Source organism: Chanodichthys erythropterus, chromosome 10 (assembly GCF_024489055.1).
Source record: "Chanodichthys erythropterus isolate Z2021 chromosome 10, ASM2448905v1, whole genome shotgun sequence".
Taxonomy (NCBI): Eukaryota; Metazoa; Chordata; class Actinopteri; order Cypriniformes; family Xenocyprididae; genus Chanodichthys; species Chanodichthys erythropterus.
This window is the reverse complement of record NC_090230.1, coordinates 30,283,540-30,307,270: the sequence shown is the minus strand read 5'-3', so window position 1 is coordinate 30,307,270 and position 23,731 is coordinate 30,283,540. Positions and strand designations below refer to the sequence as shown.

Genomic DNA, 23,731 nt, shown 5'->3' with positions numbered 1-23,731 from the left:
TGGTAAAAAAAAAAAAAAAAAAATATATATATATATATATATATATATATATATATATATATAGAGAGAGAGAGAGAGAGAGAGAGAGAGAGAGAGAGAGATAAATTGGCTAATGTTTTGATGAACTTAAGACATTAGATGTAGTTACTGTACACTTGGTACGGCATCACCGGGTTCTTCTGGCAGAAAATCGCAGTGTAATAGGCTGTACTGCTAAATCTGGGGAACAAATTCTTAATCAATATGTAGGCTATAGGGCAAGTGAACATCAAGTGAAGTAAAGTCAAATTTATTTGTATAACACTCAATACACATAATTTCAAAGCAGCTTTACGAAAAGTTATTGTCTATAAGCTTTAATATTGAGCAGTTTTAGGGCTGGGCGATATCACGAAAGATGTTGCTGATATAAATGATACACTGTTTGAGATTTAGCTATATTGTATTTATTATCCAGCAGATAAGTCAGTGCCACTTTTAGGACTGCATGGAATTATGGCATTGCAAAGGAGAGATATTTTTTGTGCATGTCATGCTATTTTTACATAATCCATTTAGGCTTTTTCATGTTTGTTTTAGGATCAGTGGATAAGCAAAAACTCGGGATTAAGATAATAAGATAATAATAGGCTACCAATAGCCCATATTTTTTGTGCATACAATAAAAAACTTGCATTGCTTAAAAAATAAATATTTGCATTTATTGTGTATGCAAATATAAACAAACTGTTGTATAAACGCAATATCACACTCGTAGCCGTGCGATATGGCTGTATATCAGCACGGCTGTGATTCGGCCGTAGGTAATCACAGGATGCTGATATACAGCAATATCACACGGCTACGAGTGTGATATTGCGTTTATACAACAGTTTGTTCATATATATAATAGCACAAATATTATGTGCATGTGTGTATATAAAATAAGTTTGTTATATAACTTTATAACTGTATTTAAAAACAAACAAACAACAACAGTACTAAAAGTTTAAATAAAATTAAAATAAAAACACAAAAACAAATTTAAAATATTAAATAAAATAGTCATACACTCCCCTCTGTAAAAATTTTAACTCTAATATGTCAAGAAAATAAAAAAGAATTTTGTGTGCATATTTATTTACATAATGCCTCATTTGCATATTTAAACAAAATTTCAGAAAACAATTAAAATGCTTGCAATTAATGTAATCAAACAACTGGAATTTTGGTATCTTCTGTATTATCTCCTTTACCTTATTCACCTTAAAATAGTTAGTGATTAGTTTAAACCATCAGGACACAGATAATCAGATGTTGTTGTGTCTGAGAGAGGATGGTCCGGAGATGCCGATGGTCTGATGGCACGATCCGATTGGGTTTCCCACCTGCGTGCAGCTGTCGGCTCATAGGAAATGGAATGTCTTTCCCAGATTCCGTGACCGAACTCTCAGCGGCCTTTCAAGACGACAGAAAATCCCCTGTTGAAATTTCACAGTGGCAGGGGTCAGCGGCGCTGTCAGCCGCAACATCGCTCACGGCTCGCATTCCCTCAGCCGCTATTGTAATTCAAGAGTCCGTGCCATCGCCGCCGCTGGTGCCCGCGTCCTTTGTTCCTCACTTGAGTTGTGAATTTTGCGGTTGTCTCACAGATTTTCCAGCAGCATGTGAGCGACAGAGACGTCTGGCCGTAAATGCACACAGATTCTGAACCGCTTGCTTTTTCTCAAGCAAGTAAACGTTAGCTGGACATTTTGTGTGTTTGTTGGTTAATTATATTTTATGATAACGGTTCACCTAAAAATAAAGTAATTCACCTTATTATCAGACTTCTGAACCATATAAAGCCGTTTAAATATGGTGCATCAAGACAAGACGTTTGACTTTAGAAGATCTGTGATGCTTTTGCATGTACTGTATGTACACTACCAACAAAAGTTTTGTGTTGAAAGAAATTAATAACCAGCGGATGTGTTGTTTTAACCCAGCGGATGTTTTCTTTAACCCAGCAGATGGGCTGTTTTAACCCACCGGATGGGTTGTTTTAACCCAGCGGATGGGCTATTTTAACCCAGCGCATGGGCTATTTTAACCCAGCATATGGGCTATTTTAACCCAGTGCATGGGCTATTTTAACCCAGCAGATGTTTTTTTTTAACCCAGCGAATTGGCTGTTTTAACCCAGCGGATGTTTTTTGTAACCCAGCAGATGGGCTGCTTTAACCCAGCGGATGGGTTGCTTTAACCCAGCGAATGGGCTATTTTAACCCAGCGCATGGGCTATTTTAACCCAGTGAATAGGCTATTTTAACCCAGCAGATGTTTTTTTTAACCCAGCAGATTGGCTGTTTTAACCCACCGGATGGGTTGTTTTAACCCAGCGAATTGGCTGTTTTAACCCAGCGGATGTTTTTTTTTAACCCAGCAGATGGGCTGTTTTAACCCAGTGGATGGGTTGCTTTAACCCAGCGGATGGGCTATTTTAACCCAGCGCATGGGCTATTTTAACCCAGTGAATTGGCTGTTTCAACCCAGCAGATGTTTTTTTTTATAACCCAGCGAATAGGCTATTTTAACCCAGCAGATGCGCTGTCTTAACCCAGCGGATGGGCTGTTTTAACCCAGCGGATGGGTTAAATGTTTGTTAGTTTAATGAATCATAATTAAACAATAAACATTTATTAAATTGCTTGATTATTATTGTTGCCTCTAGTAATTATGTGTCTGATTTTTCATTTCCAACCTATTTTGTGTTCATTTTAAGTCAGCCATACAGTAATTTTGAAACAATAGTTGGGTTAAATAAAACTACCCAGCAGGCTGGGCAAACACTTAACCCAACCGCTGAGTTAAAACAACCCAATCGCTGAGTTAAAACAACCCAATCGCTGGGTTTATCCATTTTTAAGCCATCTTGGGTTGTTTTTAACCCAGCATTTTTTTGAGTGTTTTATGGTGCTTTTTGTCATTTTTGGTGCTCAACTGTGTTTCATTGAATGGAAAAGATCATCCTGAACACAGTTTCTCCACCGAAAGAAAGAAAGTCAATCATGTGTGGAACAACTTGAGGGAGAGAAAATTATGATTATATGATGTTTATTAGTCACTTTTGGAGCTTAAATGAAGAGCGAATTGTTGGTTGCTGCAGGATTGTTTGCGGCTCATTATCCTCCGCAGTGATTCATATCTCAGGGCTGGTTTTGGGTGGAGTTTGTGTTGTGGAATCGGAGCATGCGGCCCCTCGCTTCCCCCCGGACGGCCCATTCTTCAGCAGGGCTCGAGCAGGCCTCACGCTGGGCGTTTGATGGAGCTCGCAGCGAGTGTGTGAGCGGGCCTGACCTACTCACAGCTCCGAACGCCCCAGCTTCCCGAGAGGTCGCCCGATCGCATGTAATCACACCAAATGAGCGCTGACAGCACCAGTGCCGCAGTCACATCACTGCCGCCCCACTGAACTCTCTATTCTTCCTGCTCTCACTTTCTCTTTGTTTTTAGCTCATCCAAAAACATCCATTCACACACACACACAACCTTGCACAAACTTTGTGAAAATGACCAGAAAACGCTGGTGGTCCCTGGAGGAGAAAGAGTTAATAAATTATGACTTTTCAATGTGAGTGAAAAAGGGATTCTTCCCCCTGTTTTCTGGCCCAGCAGGTGAAAACGATGCACCTGATCTGCTGAACATGTGAAGTTCTGGCTCTGTGCTCTTGATGTGGTCTCAGTAATGGCTTAAGTGGTATCTGCTGTGGTAGTGAGTGCTGGTCTGGAAGGGTTCGGGTGAGATTAGGGCGAGAGGAGGCGTGTCGCGGCCTGAGGTGAGTCCCGCCATCACCTGACGTGTCAATGGCTTTTGTCATGCGCTCTTTCTGCTCTGGTGTGTTTTCACTGGCTGCTTTGTGTTCTTTATCCTACCCATAATGAGCTGTCAATCAACCGCCGGCACCCTAAAGGGGAAAGGAGGAAATGCTTAACCAACCCGGCAGGAACTAGTTTTTACAGCACTCTGAGAGAGAATACATGGTGTGTAATTAGCTTTCATGTTTTTGATTTCTTTCTGTAAACTTTAAATGTTGTTTTTAGTTGAAATTTACACTCTAAAAAAGGCTTGGTTAAAAACAACCCAAGTTGGGTTGAGAATGGAAAATCCCAGCGATTGGGTTGTTTTAAGCCGTCCAACATGCTGGGCAGTTTTATTTAAATAAACTATAGATCAAAAATAACTATATGGGTTAAAACAACCCAATCACTGGGTTAAAACAACCCAATTCGCTGGGTTAAAACAACTAATTTGCTGGGTTAAAACAACCCAATTCGCTGGGTTAAAACAACTAATTTGCTGGGTTAAAACAACCCAATTCGTTAGGTTAAAAGAACTCATTCGATGGGTTAAAACAACTAATTTGCTGGGTTAAAACAACCCAATTCGCTGGGTTAAAACAACTAATTTGCTGGGTTAAAACAACCCAATTCGCTGTGTTAAAACAACTAATTCGCTGGGTTAAAACAACCCAATTCGCTGGGTTAAAACAACCCAATTCGCTGGGTTAAAACAACCCAGTTCGTTGGGTTAAAAGAACTCATTCGCTGGGTTAAAACAACCCAATTCGCTGGGTTAAAACAACCTAATTCATTGGGTTAAAAGAACTTATTCGCTGGGTTAAAACAACCGAATTTGCTGGGTTAAAACAGCCCATTTGCTGGGGTAAAACAACTAATTCGCTGGGTTAAAACAGCCCAATTCGTTGGGTTAAAACAACTAATTCGCTGGGTTAAAACAACCCAATTTGCTGGGTTAAAACAACCCAATTCGCTGGGTTAAAACAACCCACTTCGCTGGGTTAAAACAACCCAATTCGCTGGGTTAAAGCAACCCAGTTTGCGAGGTTAAAACAACCCAATTCGCTGGGTTAAAACAACCCAATTCGCTGGGTTAAAAGAACTCATTCGCTGGGTTAAAAGAACTCATTCGCTGGGTTAAAAGAACTCATTCGCTGGGTTAAAAGAACTCATTCGCTGGGTTAAAGCAACCCAATTCGCTGGGTTAAAACAGCCTAATTCGTTGGGTTAAAAGAACTCATTCGCTGGGTTAAAAGAACTCATTCGCTGGGTTAAAAGAACTCATTCGCCGGGTTAAAGCAACCCAATTCGCCGGGTTAAAACAGCCCAATTCGTTGGGTTAAAACAACTAATTCGCTGGGTTAAAACAACCCAATTTGCTGGGTTAAAACAACCCAATTCGCTGGGTTAAAACAACCCACTTCGCTGGGTTAAAACAACCCAATTCGCTGGGTTAAAGCAACCCAGTTTGCGAGGTTAAAACAACCCAATTCGCTGGGTTAAAACAACCCAATTCGCTGGGTTAAAAGAACTCATTCGCTGGGTTAAAAGAACTCATTCGCTGGGTTAAAAGAACTCATTCGCTGGGTTAAAAGAACTCATTCGCTGGGTTAAAGCAACCCAATTCGCTGGGTTAAAACAGCCTAATTCGTTGGGTTAAAAGAACTCATTCGCTGGGTTAAAAGAACTCATTCGCTGGGTTAAAAGAACTCATTCGCCGGGTTAAAGCAACCCAATTCGCCGGGTTAAAACAGCCCAATTCGTTGGGTTAAAAGAACTCATTCGCTGGGTTAAAAGAACTCATTCGCTGGGTTAAAAGAACTAATTCACTGGGTTAAAACAACCAATTTGCTGGGTTCTTGTTTTTAACCCAGCATTTTTTGTGTATAGGTGTTCAATTCAGTCATCACTAGTACTAGATGATGATGTGATCAAACCTCTTAGTATTCAAGTTCAATGTGTAACTCTTACAGAAGCCTACAGTAAACATTCTAGCAACTTCATGATACAAACTGCATAGCAACACCATAGAAACGACCCTATCATTATGTCAGAGAGTTTTGCTCCGGCAAACACCACACACATTATTTTCACAAAATGAATTCTAGCTAATAAATCAATCCAAGCTAACTGTTGTTGGTTTGTCGGTGCAGCAGGAGTTCAGGCACTGTGGTCACGTGACTCTCAGATCACGGGCGGCCCCGGGGCTGTTTTTGGGGGTCGCCTGCCGATCCCGTCCCTCCCTCCCCTGGCCTCCTTTCAGCGGACGCCCTCCCCTGTGCGTGAGGAGGGTCCCGGCTGAGCCGCAGAGATCTACTGCTGCTTTTATTGTCTCTCCACAAGGTGTCCGGAGTGGAGGGGCCGTCCCAAACGCAGGGAGGGAGAGAGTAACAGCCTCTTTCTCTCTGTCTGTCACAGGCCGGCCGTCAGTGCGGAGTAACTGTGGAGGGAGCAGCGTGCGTGTACGTGTGTTTCCATGCCCTGGTCGCGCGGGCAGGCGGCTCGAGTCTCAGGGATGGAGCTTCAGGTTCGGACGGGGACCCGCTGGATGCCACTGCTGGTTCTGCTGGGAGTGATGTGTCTGCGCTCGTCCGCTCAGGGTGAGTATCTGTCGTGTTTATTGCTATCTTTTGCTTGCTGTTGTTCACCTTCAGTTCTGTGACTGACCCCCCGTTGCTGCACGTCATGTTTCAAGTTTAGAATATTTTTCGGACGGGCGCCAGAAATGCAGTGCCAAATATGCACCAGGGAGAACTATAAAATACATTCCGTTTCAAGTATGCGTGGCTCGTTATGCAGAACTTGTTCATGGAGTTCTAGGCTCAGTTGTATGTGCATGTGTGTGTTTTAGGAATCTGTTCACCTGTTTAATGCTACAAAAGAAACAAACAACAAGTCTGTCAATTAGTATGATGAGTTACCATGAATAATAATTATGTAAGAATCAGAAAAATACAGTTTGTCAACATGCAGGATGTCAAATTCGTGATTGATATTAAGAATACATTTTTGTCTTTATAAGCTTTAATTAAAATGTAAAAATGAGTCTATTTCATGAGTAGTCGATACAAAACGTGTCAGAGTTTGGGTCAAGATTTTTAGGTAAAAATGTTTATGCACGTGTGCATTTAAGAAGTGTATAATCACCTGTCAAAAATCATAAGAGTTTGCCACACAGCGTTACATCAACTTCATGCTGAATATTTATTTGGACGATTCATACATTTTTATTTGACTTTCAGAGTCTATTTCACTTGATTCAGGGTTAAAACAACCCAATCACTGGGTTAAAACAACCAATTCGCTGGATTAAAACAACGCAATCACTGGGTTAAAACAACCAATTCGCTGGATTAAAACAACCCAATCACTGGGTTAAAACAACCAATTCGCTGGATTAAAACAACCCAATCACTGGGTTAAAACAACCAATTCGCTGGGTTAAAACAACCCAATCACTGGGTTAAAACAACCAATTCGCTGGGTTAAAACAACCCAATCACTGGGTTAAAACAACCAATTCGCTGGGTTAAAACAACCCAATCACTGGGTTAAAACAACCAATTCGCTGGGTTAAAACAACCCAATCACTGGGTTAAAACAACCAATTCGCTGGATTAAAACAACCCAATCACTGGGTTAAAACAACCAATTCGCTGGGTTAAAACAACCCAATCACTGGGTTAAAACAACCAATTCGCTGGATTAAAACAACCCAATCACTGGGTTAAAACAACCAATTCGCTGGATTAAAACAACCCAATCACTGGGTTAAAACAACCAATTCGCTGGGTTAAAACAACCCAATCACTGGGTTAAAACAACCAATTCGCTGGGTTAAAACAACCCAATCACTGGGTTAAAACAACCAATTCGCAAGGTTAAAACAACCCAATCACTGGGTTAAAACAACCAATTCGCAGGGTTAAAACAACCCAATCACTGGGTTAAAACAACCAATTCGCTGGGTTAAAACAACCCAATCACTGGGTTAAAACAACCAATTCGCTGGATTAAAACAACCCAATCACTGGGTTAAAACAACCAATTCGCTGGATTAAAACAACCCAATCACTGGGTTAAAACAACCAATTCGCTGGATTAAAACAACCCAATCACTGGGTTAAAACAACCAATTCGCTGGATTAAAACAACCCAATCACTGGGTTAAAACAACCCAATCACTGGGTTAAAACAACCAATTCGCTGGATTAAAACAACCCAATCACTGGGTTAAAACAACCCAATCACTGGGTTAAAACAACCCAATCACTGGGTTAAAACAACCATGTAATCATAAAAACGCTGTTTGAAATGGTTTTAAAGAGTTTGTCACACAGCTTTACATCAACTTCATGTTGAATATTTCTTGTGGATGATTCATAAACTTTTATTAACACGTAAAATTAGCTTTAGAGTCCATTTCAGCTGAATCAGCTCATATTTATTAACATGCATGGCTAGTTACGCGAAACATGAAGTTTGTTTATTATTCAACACCAAGATTTAACTTAAAATGTGTGTTTTTGTGTATTTTGAGTGACAAAGTTTCTGATCACCTGTCAAATGTGGTGACAAATTAACTTTTAAAAGTAGAAATAAGCAGTCTGTCCATTAATATGATGAATAATCGTGAATATTAAGGTTTGTGGTAATAGTGCTGTTTAAAGCATGTCAACGTGTCGAATAAACTAGATCTAATTCAGCAGGTGAAGCTGTTGTTCTGGTACGTGTGAGATTGAGTACGGAGCGGTGAATGGTGCTTTAACATGTATAAAGCGGGATGACGTCTGTGTCGCTGCTTCTGGGTTTTTGCTGGTCGGTGAGGCATTTGGCGAAGTCTTTGAGACGTGGAGAAGTGATCTACTGTCAGACACTTGTTAAACACGCAGTTGGGCGTCAGGCTGTAAAATCAATTCCACTCTCACAGCCCACACACACACACACACACACACACACACACACACAGACAAATACAGATGAACAAACACCCGCACATGCGCTCGCCCTCACCTAAAATAATTGAAACCCCTGTGTGTCACATTGAGGGTCAGAAATATCCCGCAGCTGGTGCACGTTCACATGGATTTACTGTTTCAGCTGCCGTCTGGCCCGACGCACAGTTAGGATTGAACTTCGGGAAGCTTCATGTGTTGGTTGTTGTGTGTTTGTCTGTATTGATTATGGTTTTGTTACATTTACCAGGAGCTTTTTCCAAAGCGACAAAAGCAGTTTGATACAGAGCCAACAATATTCATAATATACTATGCCAGGTTAGACAAGTCAACATGAAATCAGAATTTATTTTCATACACATTCCTGGTTTTATTGTGTGTAATTCATATTAACAAGACAACTTGACAACTTGTCTTTATAATCTTTAATTAAAATGTAAACACAAGTTTATTTTGGTCGCTCTGTGCTTACATGCATTCACTTTTGATCAATTTAATATGTCCTTGTGAATAAAAAGCATTTATTTATAATTTTTTTAAATAAAAGATCTTCCTTCAAAACTTTGAATAGTAGTATATCACAGTTTCCACAAACATATGAACTGTTTTCAACATTGATAACAATCATAAATGTTTCTTGAGCAGCAGATCATCATATTAGAATGATTTCTGAAGGATCATGTGACACTGAAGACTGGAGTAATGATGCTGAAAATTCACAGGAATAAATTACACTTTACTATATATTCACATAGAAAACAGATATTTAAATTGTAAAAACATTTTACAATTTTTACTGTATTTTTAGTAAAATAAATGCAACCTTCTTTCAAAAACAATAAACAAAACTGAATTATTCAAAACTTCTGACTGCCAGTATATAAATGTACATTTCAAATCCCTTTATATGTTTCTCTCAGAAATATATCACAGTTTAGAAGTAAAATGGGTAGCGAACATGATGAACATTTGTGCTTTTGCTCATGCGTTCATTTCCACCTGTGCAGCAGAACATCTTCAGAAGTGTTTCTTCAACTTCCTTCGAGGAATTTTTGACATTTCTGTTTCTAAACATCTCCGTTTAAGTGCTGCATGATTCAGTCGGTGTTGTGGTTGGTGTCTCAAAGTTTAAGAGTTGTCTGTGCATGTGCATTCCAGAGCGATTCTAATATCAAGAAGCGTCCAACACGTTCTTGTTACACAGTAATCATGTGTTTAAAGTATTTCATGCTCTGCAGACTGATAAGAGGAACAAATGGTGCCTTCAGTGTTTTATGGCAAGGTCAGTGTGGAGATAACAAACACATCTGTGCTTATGAAGGTCCTTCATCTCATCTTCTCTTCCTTGAGAAGTGTTATTCATCTGATGTCTGATAACTGAAACTGTGCTTCATCTCTTACATCTCTATTAAAATACTCTTAAAGTGGTAGTGCACCCAAAAATGAAAATTATGTCATTTACTCACCCTCAAGTTGTTCCAAACCTGTATTTTTGACTTTCTCTGAGTTTCTTTTTTGTTTGGAACATAAAAGAAGATATTTTGAAGAATGTTGGTAACCATATAGTTAACAAATGCTTAATTGCCCACGTTCTTTTATGTTCCAAACAAGAAAGAAACTCATACAGAATTATTTTCTGACTCCATTGGCAGATATTTGTTCTTGTTTTAAGCACAAACTCGCTTAATATTTGAAAAGTCATTTTGTTTCTCAAGTAAATGCACTCTTAAAGGGATAGTGCACCCCAAAAATAAAAAAAACCTGTCATCATTTACTCACCATTGTACCAAACCTGTGTGAGTTTCTTTCTTGTGTGGAACATAAAAGAAGATATTTTGAAGAATGTTGGTAACCAAACAGTTAACCCTTTAAAACCAGATGTGTCGTCGGCGACACATCCAACCAAGCTGTATTTACAAACTCACCATATATATTAATGGCCAATAACTAAATTTTTTTGTTTTCTGAAAAAAAATACACCTTGCACTTGAAGATAGCACATTGTTTGAGAATTTTATAATTAAAAAAAAAAACCATAATATGTGAAATTGGGCTATTTTAGCTTTAGGTTCTTAAGGGTTAATGGTCCCCATTGACTTCCATAGTATAGAAACAAATACTATGGAAGTCAATGGGGACCAACAAATGCTTAATTACCTACATTCTTTTATGTTCCCCACAACAAAGAGCTCATACAGGACTCCATTCACTCTAAAAAAATACAACATTGGTTTAACAACAACAAAAAAAATATGTTAACGTTTTCCACTAGAATTTTTAACTTAAGCCAACTGGGAGAATGATATTAATTCAAAGCATTATTTACGTTGATCCAACATAATGTTTTAAGTAAGATGAAGACGTTTTTTGACACAGTAAATCGCATTTCTAAGTAACAGGAACTTAAAAATTGTCAACATGAACGCAACTATTTAAGCTGATCCAACATGATGTTTTAAGTAAAATGAAGACGCTTTTGGACACAATAAAACACATTTCTAAGTAACATGAACTTAAAAATTGTCAACATGAACGCAACTATTTAAGTTGATCCAACATAATGTTTTAAGTAAGGTGAAGACGCTTTTTGGACACAATAAAACACATTTCTAAGTAACATGAACTTAAAAATTGTCAACATGAATGCAACTATTTAAGCTGATCCAACATAATGTTTTAAGTAAGGTGAAGACGCTTTTTGGACACAATAAAACACATTTCTAAGTAACATGAACTTAAAAATTGTCAACATGAACGCAACTATTTAAGCTGATCCAACATAATGTTTTAAGTAAGGTGAAGACGCTTTTTGGACACAATAAAACGCACTTCTAAGTAACATGAACTTACCAAGCACCGCTTGTCACCATGATGGTAAATGTCCAAAAGCCCACATTAACAGAAACTCTTCTAAATTAGCATAACAAAACACTAATTACTGCTAAATCTCCCTTACCATTAATCTTGTGCAAAAAACATCATATAACACTTAATTTTCAAGTGCCATGGGCAAAGCATGATGGGAAATATAAATCCCAGCCCAGTTAAAAGAAGTGTTCATACAACTCAAAACAATGAAACACGTTTACATGTCTTTAGATTGTATTTTACACTAACAGAACTTAAAATTAAATACATTTTTGATTAACTGAAAATGTTAAACTATGAGAAGTCATGATAATATATCAAATCAATAGGCATAATTTGTGTGTCATCCAAGCTCAATAAAATAACAATTACAAGTAAAAAGTCTAACAGCATTTCAGAACTTGATTTTTTATTTCACAACAATGTATATATTTAAGTAATGACTAAAAGTCCCCTGAATTAGTTTTTAAAGTGTTGGCAGATATTTGTTCTTGTTTTAAGCGCAAACTCTCTTAATATCTAAAGTAATTTTGCTTCTCAAGTAAATGTATCTTGATTTAAGAAAGTTTAGATATTTGTACTGGAACTGTGTGCAGTGTATATATCAGGCTCGTGGTGTCGGTCTGGTTGTTTTGTCCACCTGGACGCGAGCAGGTGCTGCTGGTCTCTGTGAAGCGTTCTGGCTCTAGATAAGATGAAAACATGAGTCAAGGACAGACTGGAGTGGGAGAGAAGCGCTGCTTTATGGTTGTGTAGACTCAGCAGAGCTTCACGGTTCCTCCCGCACATGAGTCATGCAGGAGTTTCTCTGTTCCCCCGCAGACGAGGAGCTCGTGTGGGCAGGTGGAGGATCACGCTTCCAGTTCTGTTTCGTTTCTGGGGTGTTTTTGGGTGAAGTTCCCACAGGATCGTCTGGAGTGATGATCGGAGGCACAGACAGTGTTCCCAGGAGTGTGTGTGTGTGTGTGTGTGTGTGTGTGTGTGATTGTTTGCATCATTCAATTCAATTTGATGGAATTTTACTATTAAATAAATTGTGTAAACCTTAAAAAAGGCTTAAAAAGTGTCATGTCATAATAGTATGAAGATGCTATCACATGCTCTGCTTCTAAACCTAGTGAGCTGCCTATCTAGACAGTCTTTTAAGGGTTCATAGACACTCCTGATGTGAAGTCTGTCAAACCACGACTTTGACTCATTTTGGCTGAGACATGCATCCTTCATAAATAATTCTCAGAATGCATTGCGATGAGGCCAATGAAGCATAAATATCAAGTCAAGTCACTTTTATTTATATACCGCTTTTTACAATGCCGATTGTGTCAAAGCAGCTTTACATTGATAACTGGTACATTATTTTGGCTGCACAGCAGCTCTTAAAGAAAATGGTGTCAATGCAGGCAGACCAAAGCACAAAATTTAAGTAAAATGTCAAGTGTCCCCGACCAAGCAAGCCAAAGGCGACAGAGGCAAGCAATATCACGGACAAGCAAAGACTGATAGCAATTCTATTAATTTTATATTTAAAAAGTGACAAAGTACATGAATCAGCATTGAAATAAATATAAATGTAAGTCTCAAATCCCTGTGCTGTTCTTGTTTCATTCACCATTGCAGCTCAAGACTCTCAAATGTCAGACTCTGTTGTATCAGGTGCGAGTCGAGTCTCTTGTGCTCTTGCTTCTCATTCCTGATGCATTAATGTTGAGGTTTTTTCTCAGTTGACTGGGGTTTGGATCAGAGCTCTTATTCCACTGCTGCTGTTTTCAAGGTTACAGTTCTTGCCAAATATGACTGAATTGTAGTTTTCAGAAACATGTGGTTTCTCTCCCTTTTCTTTGACAGTTAAACAACAACCTTTAAGACTCACTCTCATCTATCGCTATATTGTTTTATGAACAAAATTAATACTTTTATTCATCAAGGATGCATTAAATTAATCAAAAGTGACAGTGAAGATGTTGATAATGGTACAAAATATTTCTATTTGTGTTCTTTTGAACTTTCTATTCATTAGATAATACTGAAAAAAAAAATGTACACAACTGTTTTCAACATTGATAACAATCATAAATGTTTCTTGAGCAGCAAATCATCATATTAGATTTATTTCTGAAGGATCATGTGACACTGAAGACTGGAGTAATGATGCTGAAAATTCAGCTTTGATTACAGAAACAATTTACATAGAAAACAATTATTTTACATTGTAATAATATTTCACTATTTTTACTATATTTTTGATTAAATAAAAGCAGCCTGGGTGAGCAGAAGAGACTTTCATATACAATTAAAATCTTACCGACCCAAAACATTTGAACGGTAGTGTATATACTCTATGGGCCCTATTTTAACGATGTCAAAGCGCGAAGCGCAAGTAACTTTATGGGCGGGTCTCGGCGCTGTTGCTATTTTCCCGGCGGGATAAATGGCTCTTGCGCCCGGCGCAAATCTAAAATGGGTTGGTCTTAAGTAGCTTCATTATTCATAGGTGTGGTTTGGGCGTAACGTGAAATAAACCAATCAGAGCGTCATCCAAGATTCCCTTTAAAAGCAGGTGCGCAAGTTCCATTATGGATTGCTATTATTATGGCGTATTTACCAGGCGCACGCCAGGAGCGGTTCACAGCCGAGGAGACTGATGTTCTTGTAAGAGCAGTGAAAGACAGAGAAGTTGTGTTGTATGGGGATGGGAGAAACCCACCCAAAATAGCGTCGGTTAAACAGGTTTTTTCACATCTTCGTGGCACACCACAATGATTTCCGTCATCTCATGTGTTAATATTTTTTTAGTGTAACATATGATTTGCAAAAATAACTGTTGCATCTGTGTAGATTACATGAGCAAAGTGTATGCGCGTTGTGCACGCTATACATTATGGTCAAGCATGCGCCCTTAAAATAGCATAATGAACAATGCGCAACGCACCACTGACTTTAGACTAGGTTTTTTCTGGTCAGTGGCGCAAGTGTTTAATGGAACAGCAAAATAGCACCAGGGATTGTTTGCGGCGGAACACGCCTCCTTTTTTGAGCTGAACCGCCCGGGGAGCGCCAGTTCATTCACTAGTTTAGCTTCTGTGGAGGGAAAAGCGCGCTTTGCGCGGGTGCAAAATAGGAATGACACATGCATCGGTGTACAAAGTCAATTGCGCTGGGTGCAAGATAGGGCCCTATATATAATTATATTAAATATCTATGTATGAAAATTGTTATTGAACACTGAATGGCTATCAATATATAAATGTGGGCAGGTATATATGAGTCCATGGTGCCATAATTCTTATGATTTGTCAATTAGTTGTTTTTACAGTTTAGTTTTAATAAATGTAAATGTTAATAAATGACTGTTTGAGTTGTGAAAGTTACACCGTAAAAAAATTCTGCTTTAAAAACAACCAAAGTTAAATTAAACTTCCCAGCACCTCGGGAAAACATTTAACTCAAATGCTGGGTTGAAACAGCCCAGTTCGCTGGGTTAAAACAATTAAATTCGCAGGGTTAAAACAACCCAATTTTTGGAGGTAAAACAACCCAATTCACAAGGTTAAAACAATCCAATTAGCTGGGTTTGTCCATTTTCAGCCCAACTTGGGTTGGTTAAAACTGTCAATTCGCTCATTTAAAACAACCCAGTTCGCTGGGTTAAAACTGTCAATACGCTGAGTTAAAGCAACTGAATTCACGGGGATAAAAATAGCCAATTCGTGGGGTTAAAACAGTCAATTCGCTGGGATAAAACAACCCAATTCGCAGGGTTAAAACAGCCAATTCGCTGGGTTAAAGCAACTGAATTCACGGGGTTAAAATAGCCAATTCGTGGGGTTAAAACAGTCAATTCGCTGGGTTAAAACAGCCAATACGCTGGGTTAAAACAACCCCATTTGCGGGATTAAAACAACCCAGTTCGCGGGGTTAAAACGGCCAATTCGCTGGGTTAAAACTGTCAATACGCTGAGTTAAAGCAACTGAATTCACGGGGATAAAAATAGCCAATTCGTGGGGTTAAAACAGCCAATTCGCTGGGTTAAAACTGTCAATACGCTGAGTTAAAGCAACTGAATTCACGGGGATAAAAATAGCCAATTCGTGGGGTTAAAACAGCCAATTCGCTGGGTTAAAGCAACTGAATTCACGGGGTTAAAATAGCCAATTCGCAGGGTTAAAACAGCCAATTCGCTGGGTTAAAACTGTCAATACGCTGAGTTAAAGCAACTGAATTCACGGGGATAAAAATAGCCAATTCGTGGGGTTAAAACAGTCAATTCGCTGGGATAAAACAACCCAATTCGCAGGGTTAAAACAGCCAATTCGCTGGGTTAAAGCAACTGAATTCACGGGGTTAAAATAGCCAATTCGTGGGGTTAAAACAGTCAATTCGCTGGGTTAAAACAGCCAATACGCTGGGTTAAAACAACCCCATTTGCGGGATTAAAACAACCCAGTTCGCGGGGTTAAAACGGCCAATTCGCTGGGTTAAAACTGTCAATACGCTGAGTTAAAGCAACTGAATTCACGGGGATAAAAATAGCCAATTCGTGGGGTTAAAACAGCCAATTCGCTGGGTTAAAACTGTCAATACGCTGAGTTAAAGCAACTGAATTCACGGGGATAAAAATAGCCAATTCGTGGGGTTAAAACAGCCAATTCGCTGGGTTAAAGCAACTGAATTCACGGGGTTAAAATAGCCAATTCGCAGGGTTAAAACAGCCAATTCGCTGGGTTAAAACTGTCAATACGCTGAGTTAAAGCAACTGAATTCACGGGGATAAAAATAGCCAATTCGTGGGGTTAAAACAGCCAATTCGCTGGGTTAAAACTGTCAATACGCTGAGTTAAAGCAACTGAATTCACGGGGATAAAAATAGCCAATTCGTGGGGTTAAAACAGCCAATTCGCTGGGTTAAAGCAACTGAATTCACAGGGTTAAAATAGCCAATTCGCAGGGTTAAAACAGTCAATTCGCTGGGTTAAAACAGCCAATTCGCTGGGTTAAAACAGCCAATTCGCAGGGTTAAAACAGTCAATTCACAGGGTTAAAACAGTCAATTCGCTGGGTTAAAACAGCCAATTCGCAGGGTTAAAACAGCCAATTCGCAGGGTTAAAACAGTCAATTCGCAGGGTTAAAACAGTCAATTCGCAGGGTTAAAACAGTCAATTCGCAGGGTTAAAACAGTCAATTCGCTGGGTTAAAACAGCCAATTCGCTGGGTTAAAACAGCCAATTCGCAGGGTTAAAACAGTCAATTCGCAGGGTTAAAACAGTCAATTCGCTGGGTTAAAACAGCCAATTCGCAGGGTTAAAACAGCCAATTCGCTGGGTTAAAACAGTCAATTCGCAGGGTTAAAACAGTCAATTCGCTGGGTTAAAACAGCCAATTCGCAGGGTTAAAACAGTCAATTCGCAGGGTTAAAACAGTCAATTCGCAGGGTTAAAACAGTCAATTCGCTGGGTTAAAACAGCCAATTCGCAGGGTTAAAACAGCCAATTCGCAGGGTTAAAACAGTCAATTCGCTGGGTTAAAACAGCCAATTCGCAGGGTTAAAACAGTCAATTCGCAGGGTTAAAACAGTCAATTCGCTGGGTTAAAACAGCCAATTCGCTGGGTTAAAACAGTCAATTCGCTGGGTTAAAACAGCCAATTCGCTGGGTTAAAACAGCCAATTCGCAGGGTTAAAACAGTCAATTCGCAGGGTTAAAACAGTCAATTCGCTGGGTTAAAACAGCCAATTCGCAGGGTTAAAACAGCCAATTCGCTGGGTTAAAGCAACTGAATTCACGGGGTTAAAATAGCCAATTCGCAGGGTTAAAACAGTCAATTCGCTGGGTTAAAGCAACTGAATTCACGGGGTTAAAATAGCCAATTCGTGGGGTTAAAACAGTCAATTCGCTGGGTTAAAGCAACTGAATTCACGGGGTTAAAATAGCCAATTCGTGGGGTTAAAACAGTCAATTCGCTGGGTTAAAACAACCCCATTTGCGGGATTAAAACAACCCAGTTCGCGGGGTTAAAACGGCCAGTTCGCTGGGTTAAAACTGTCAATACGCTGGGTTAAAGCAACTGAATTCACAGGGATAAAATAGCCAATTCGCTGCATTAAAACAACCCAGTTCGCGGGGTTAAAACAGCCAATTTGCCCATTTCACTTGGTTAAAACAACCCAATTCGCTGAGTTAAAATAACCCCATTCGCGGGGGTAAACAACCCAATTCAAGGGGTTAAAACAGCCCAATTAGCCCAATTGCTGAAGTAAAACAACTAATTCGCTTGGTTAAATCAACCCAGTCACATTTCAAGATAGGAAAAACCTGTTTTGCATCATATGACGCATGTACATGAATAAATCCCATCGAAAAAGCTCCAGACGGAATAACCGCGACTTTAACACACTTGAGTCGTGTTTGCCTTTGTCACATTCCTCTAATTCAACACATTAGCAGCCGGCGTATCAGCGCTGCTCTCATTAGACCGGAGGATCCTTCACAGACGAGCTTCCGTAACCAATCTGAGCAGCGCGGGGAAACCGACGGCTTCCTGACAGGATACGGATCAGATTCCTGCAAACAGAACCCGATCCGCAGTCAGATGTTGGGCTGCGGCGGTGGCGGCCCCCGCATGGCCTGCACCTGTGGCCCCGGACCCCGGGGACCGACGCTCGGGCTCCTCAAAGAGACTCTGTTCTTGACCGGACGAGGTCAGAGAGTTTCTGTCCTGTGTTCTTCTGTTCTAGAGAGTGGGATGCTCTGTGTCCGTCTTCATTTCGGCCTTGAACAACATTTATAAAGTTATGAATCGGCTCCTTTCAGCTCGTGAGTGTGAGTTTTTCTGGAAATTTTTTACAGTACTTCATAATGAAAAAAATAGACATCGATTATATCAACGTCTTTGATTTGCAATCTGTTTAAATTCTACTTCTTTCATGTCCACTGTGCAGTTTCAGTTAAAAGGCATTTTGATGAAATATCCAGTCTGACTTTGACCAATAGCGTGAGTATAAGGCGGGGCTTTCTGCTTGACTGACCAATGACAGGTGGCGAGAGTGTTTGGGGAAAACAGGTCAGAAAAGATGGTGAAATTGAATTGATTTTCAGTTGTTTGTGTGTGAATGTGGGTTTAGATGGTTGTAGGGAATATTTAAATGAAATTTAAAATTGAAAAATTGAATGAATTTTAAAATGAATTTTAAAATTTAGGCAAAATGTAAATAAAATTTAAATGTTGAAATATTAAATATTATAATGTTAAATATTATAATATTAAATAATCATTATTTCATTTTATTTATTTTATTATTTTTTATTTATTTATTTTATTTTTATTTTCTATTAATAAATTCTTTTTTTATTATTTTATTTCATTTATTATTTATTTTATTTTAATTAATTAATTCAATTTAATTTGTAATATTTTTATATACATACATAAATACATTTTTGTTATTATTTTATGCTTTGGCTCTACAGATGCTATTTGGATTTTCTTCTTATTGTACAAATGCTTTTTTACAATAAGAAATTGTAAAATATTGCTTTTTACAATAATGTTTCTTTAATAATTTAAAGAATTATATTCAAATTAGTCACTTAGAAGAAGATGAGATAAACCCTTGAAATGGAACAGAAGACCCCTAGTGGCATGTTGATGCTGGTGTTTTTATATGTAATTTTATATATATATATATATATATATATATATATATATATATATATATATATATATATATATATATATATATATATATATATATATATATATATATATATATGTATATGTGTGTGTGTGTGTGTGTGTGTGTGTGTGTATATATATATATATATATATATATATATATATATATATATATATATATATATAATAAAATAGAATTTTCTTTTATTTATTATAGTCAGCTCTTGAATTCCTGATGATCAGCTCACGTTCCGCCCTCCTGTTTTTCCTTGTTTCTCTGTAAGCGTGTCTCCTCATGGATCATTGAGCTGCTGGATGTTTTGTCTCAGTGTTTGATAATGTTATCTAGCTGAAGCTCGTGTGTGTTCAGGTGGAGTGTTTGTTGGTGTGGTGAACGGGCACCGTTACCCGTCCGAACCTCCCCACGGGTTTCTTTTAATTGCATTGATGATTTTACTGCAGAAGTTGGCAAGACGCTGCGAGACTCTGCCGTGCGTCAGGTCTGAACACATCACGTTTGATTGCACAGATGATTTATTATTGCTCATAATGATAGACAAAAATAAACGGGGTAAATTAATGGTCTTTCCGCATGGAACTTATGAAAGAGTTACTAGAAAAGCACATCAATAATGCTGAACTTCTCGTGTCAGTGTTTGCATGTTTGTCATGTGATCGTTTCATTCGTTTGACTGCGAGGATTAATTAGACACGGGTCACAGAAGAATCACAATCCAGATTTGGGTGGTGAAGGCTTGAGAGTTTGATTTATTAAATATTTCAGATTATATGATACAGAAAACTATATCTCAATATTTTCAATGATTTTGCTGATAAAAATATTAGAGCATTTTAGTTTTTGTGCTAGTTTAGGACAGCTGACTCCTGAATCTTTTCATATTCTTATGGTTAGTTTCTAATTAACTATTATAATGAACTTTTCCTGTTAAGACCTTTAATTGACCTTTAATTTACCTTTATAAAATATTTAAAAAAAAATGTATGCATCATATTTTAAATCAAATTCTTGCATTTAATCAATAATTTCAGTTAGGTTAATAAGACAATAAAGTAAGTTACTGAAGTTCATCAACAAAATCCATCTTCGGTTTACAGTACCACAATTCACAATGGCATAAATAATGCTGAGATTAGGGTTTAAAAACAATATTTAGAATATTGAATTTTTTTTTTTGTTATGAAATACTTTAAATATTAATCTAAGACCACCAGTAGGAGGCGGTAATTCACTGTCTTAATGAGTGAGTCATTGAATCATTCATTCAACCGATTCATTCAAACTGCTGATTGATTCAGGATCTTTATCATTGAATTCAATCGTTCAATAAGCTCAGTAATGAAACAACGCTTTGCTGATATTGTGTCTAAAGTGTAACTACAATATTAACTTCTTGTTTATTGAACTGTTGTATAAAATCAATATCACATTTGCAATCATGCTGATATTTCGTAAAAATAGACCTCTTTCTCGTGTGATACTGCTTAACTATTGAAATAGAAGACAAAAACTGGCGTTTTGTATAGGGTTTCAGGGTCACTCCAGTAGACTGCATCACAGTGAAAGTGTGCACTATCAAGGTCTGTTGTGTGTGTTTTTTGCAAAGTGAGCCTCTTACAGCTTCCACATTGTTAAAACAACATTTACGATATTAGATGACACATATGACACAGCCGTGTTTAGATAGTCTGGTCCTCTCATCTGTGTGTTGTGCTCTATATGAGCTCAGAGAGCTCCTGCGGGTCAGACTGTGATGGATGAAGCGTTCTGACTCCTGTGTGAACTCACTGAGGTCAGAGATCTGAGTGTCCGCTAGATTTACTCCCTACACCTGGAGAGCTGAACAACCTGATCCTCTCTCTCTCTCGGCTCTAGTCATTAACTGAGATCTCAGTGTGTTTGTTTATTGAAAAATTAGTCTCCAGAAATGAGCTTTGCACAATTCCAATTCTTGGTTTAAATGTAAAACAAAAAGGCAAGGCTAAATATATATGTGTGTAAATGAGACGTGCCGATATTCGGTAATACGATATATCACGATAATGAATATGCACGATATTGTTACCGTGGGCACCTCAAAATACCGTGAATAATTAGTTATTACAAATTATTTAAATTTTTATATTACAATTTAAGAATACTTTACCCATCATCCATATAAAATGCACAACACCGCTGTATGCTGCGTCAAAGAGACACGTGCACTACGTAAACAAACACAACGTGCACGAGAAGCACACGAGTGAAGGAGACGCGCTGATTGAAAGTGCACGTTCACTCTCTGACAGCAGAGGGCGCTGATGGAAGAGCAGAAATGCAGCGGTTACCCCGGAAACCCCGTAAACAAAGCAGCTGCGCTACTACAGTATTTAAAAGGCTTAAAACAGACATTCATTTTTTTGTAATCTCAATGTTGTTCACCACATAACCAAATACTTAAAGACTTAACTGGGTATTTATGTTCAAACTTAAACATTTTTACATTTTAATCTGGACTACAACATGCCCTAATGATTAGAAATGTTCTGATTATTTTTGTTATTGTTCAGTAACAATCAATGACCTAAAGCTTCATTAGTTAGTAACATGATAATTCATTATTATCAAACTGACAATGAAAAAAGACTTTTATTATAGCATGTATTAAACTTAATGTTAATTTCTAGTTAATGCTTATAAACATTACTAAAATCAAAAGTTGTAATTATTATTTAATGGACCTAAAACTAACAATGATCAGTTGTACTTTTTAACTAATTTTAACAAAAAAATAATACCTTCTGTAACAAATGTGGCTATTGCTCATTCTTAATTAGAATACGTTAAAAATGAGACCTTATATAGTGTTTCCTGTTGTTCTTTATAATTCTTTTGCACTTTAGTCTGTTTGAAACATTTTACTTTATAATTTGTGTACTGTGTTATTGTAATTAAATGTTCAGAGTTCTTTTTGCTATAAGAAAAAGAGTTCTTAAACCTGTTAAACTATGACAACACTATTTTTTGCAACTTCTTTCAATATTGTGATAATACCATATACCGTGATAAAAGCTTCAGCAATTAATCACAACATTTTCTGCAGTATATATATATATATATATACCACAGAAAACTAGATGGCTGTTCACCCCAAACGTCTAAATAAAGAAAAAACGAAAGCAGTGTTTCACAGCTGACCTCCACAGATCTGCGTCTGTCGCTGGTTTGTTCAGGTTAAACTCTTTGAGCTCTTTAAGTTTAAGAGTCAGTGACACAAACCTCCTGTTTCTGCTGATTTGAACTCTTTATAGAGAGTGTGTGTGTGTGTGTGTGTGTGTGTGTGTGTGTGTGTGTGTGTGTGTGTGTGTGTGTGGTAGTCTCAGGTTTCCGTGACCTTGCCGGTTCATCGTCACTGATCTACACAGTGTTTGTTGCTTTAGTGTGATTGACTGAACTGATGGACTGAAGCTGTCGTTTCTGCATATTCAAACTGAAGCGCCGCTGCAGTCGTGTTACGTCTCGTTTGTGTGAGAAAGAAAGAAAGAAAGACTATGTCTCTGCTGAAGGTGGAGGAATAAAGCATGTGATTGAATGCGGATGGATTTCTGCTGTGTTTATATCACAAACGGCCTTTAAAAAGAACAAAATACTGTTGTTATTATTATTAATGAACACTGTTTTTCACTTTTACATGCTGCTTTATCAACATCATAAATGATAGTGTGTTTGTATTGCTGAAGTGTTTATATCTGAGCTTCATACAGAGAAAATGCTGCAAAAACAAGAAAGATGTGTGCTTATCAGCTCTGTATATATACTATATATCAGATCTCAACTGCTTGATTGTTTGAATTGTCTCAAAATATACTATAAATTCGCACAGCTTTTTATATAAAGTTAGATTTGTAAGTATGTCCAACTTTATTCACATGCATACAGTCATGTAAAGCAATAAATACTAGCAAATCTCTAAAATATTCTCCGTAGGGAAGTTGATTTTAATGATAATTTATAAACCTATAAAGACTGTGAGCGACGAGGTTATTAATCGATGGTATCTGCTTCTGTTGAAGCTGTTAGCTCGCATAAATTATTTTTATAATTACCATGTTTGGAGAAAAACTACATTACCCATGATTCTGTACAGAAGATTCCACCAATCAGAGCTCTTTGCACTGCAAATGACATGATATTTTGCAATAAACTTAAAATATTTGTTTCTGTAGATATAATCAGCATTTTTAAATGCATTGTTTTATATTTGCCATCGTTTTAATTCAATTATGCTGTTCGCAAAGCTTCATGGGATTGTAGTTCTTTCCCTCACTAAAGCCGTTAAAGGGTTAATTTACTCAAAAATGAAAATAATGTAATTAATTACTCACCCTTATGCCGTAACACACCTGTAAGACCTTCGTTAA

General features: G+C 37.9%; 1 protein-coding gene across 1 annotated transcript in view; it reads left to right on the top strand.

Moving 5' to 3' along the window:
* The window catches only part of bmpr1bb (bone morphogenetic protein receptor, type IBb), a 117,766-nt gene that overhangs the window by 76,446 nt on the left and 17,589 nt on the right, over positions 1-23,731 (top strand). Inside the window, exon 3 of the mRNA XM_067397302.1 lies at positions 6,238-6,419. Within this exon, the coding sequence (XP_067253403.1) occupies positions 6,296-6,419 (124 nt within the window). The 5' untranslated portion in view covers positions 6,238-6,295. The remainder of the gene's footprint in view (positions 1-6,237; positions 6,420-23,731) is intronic.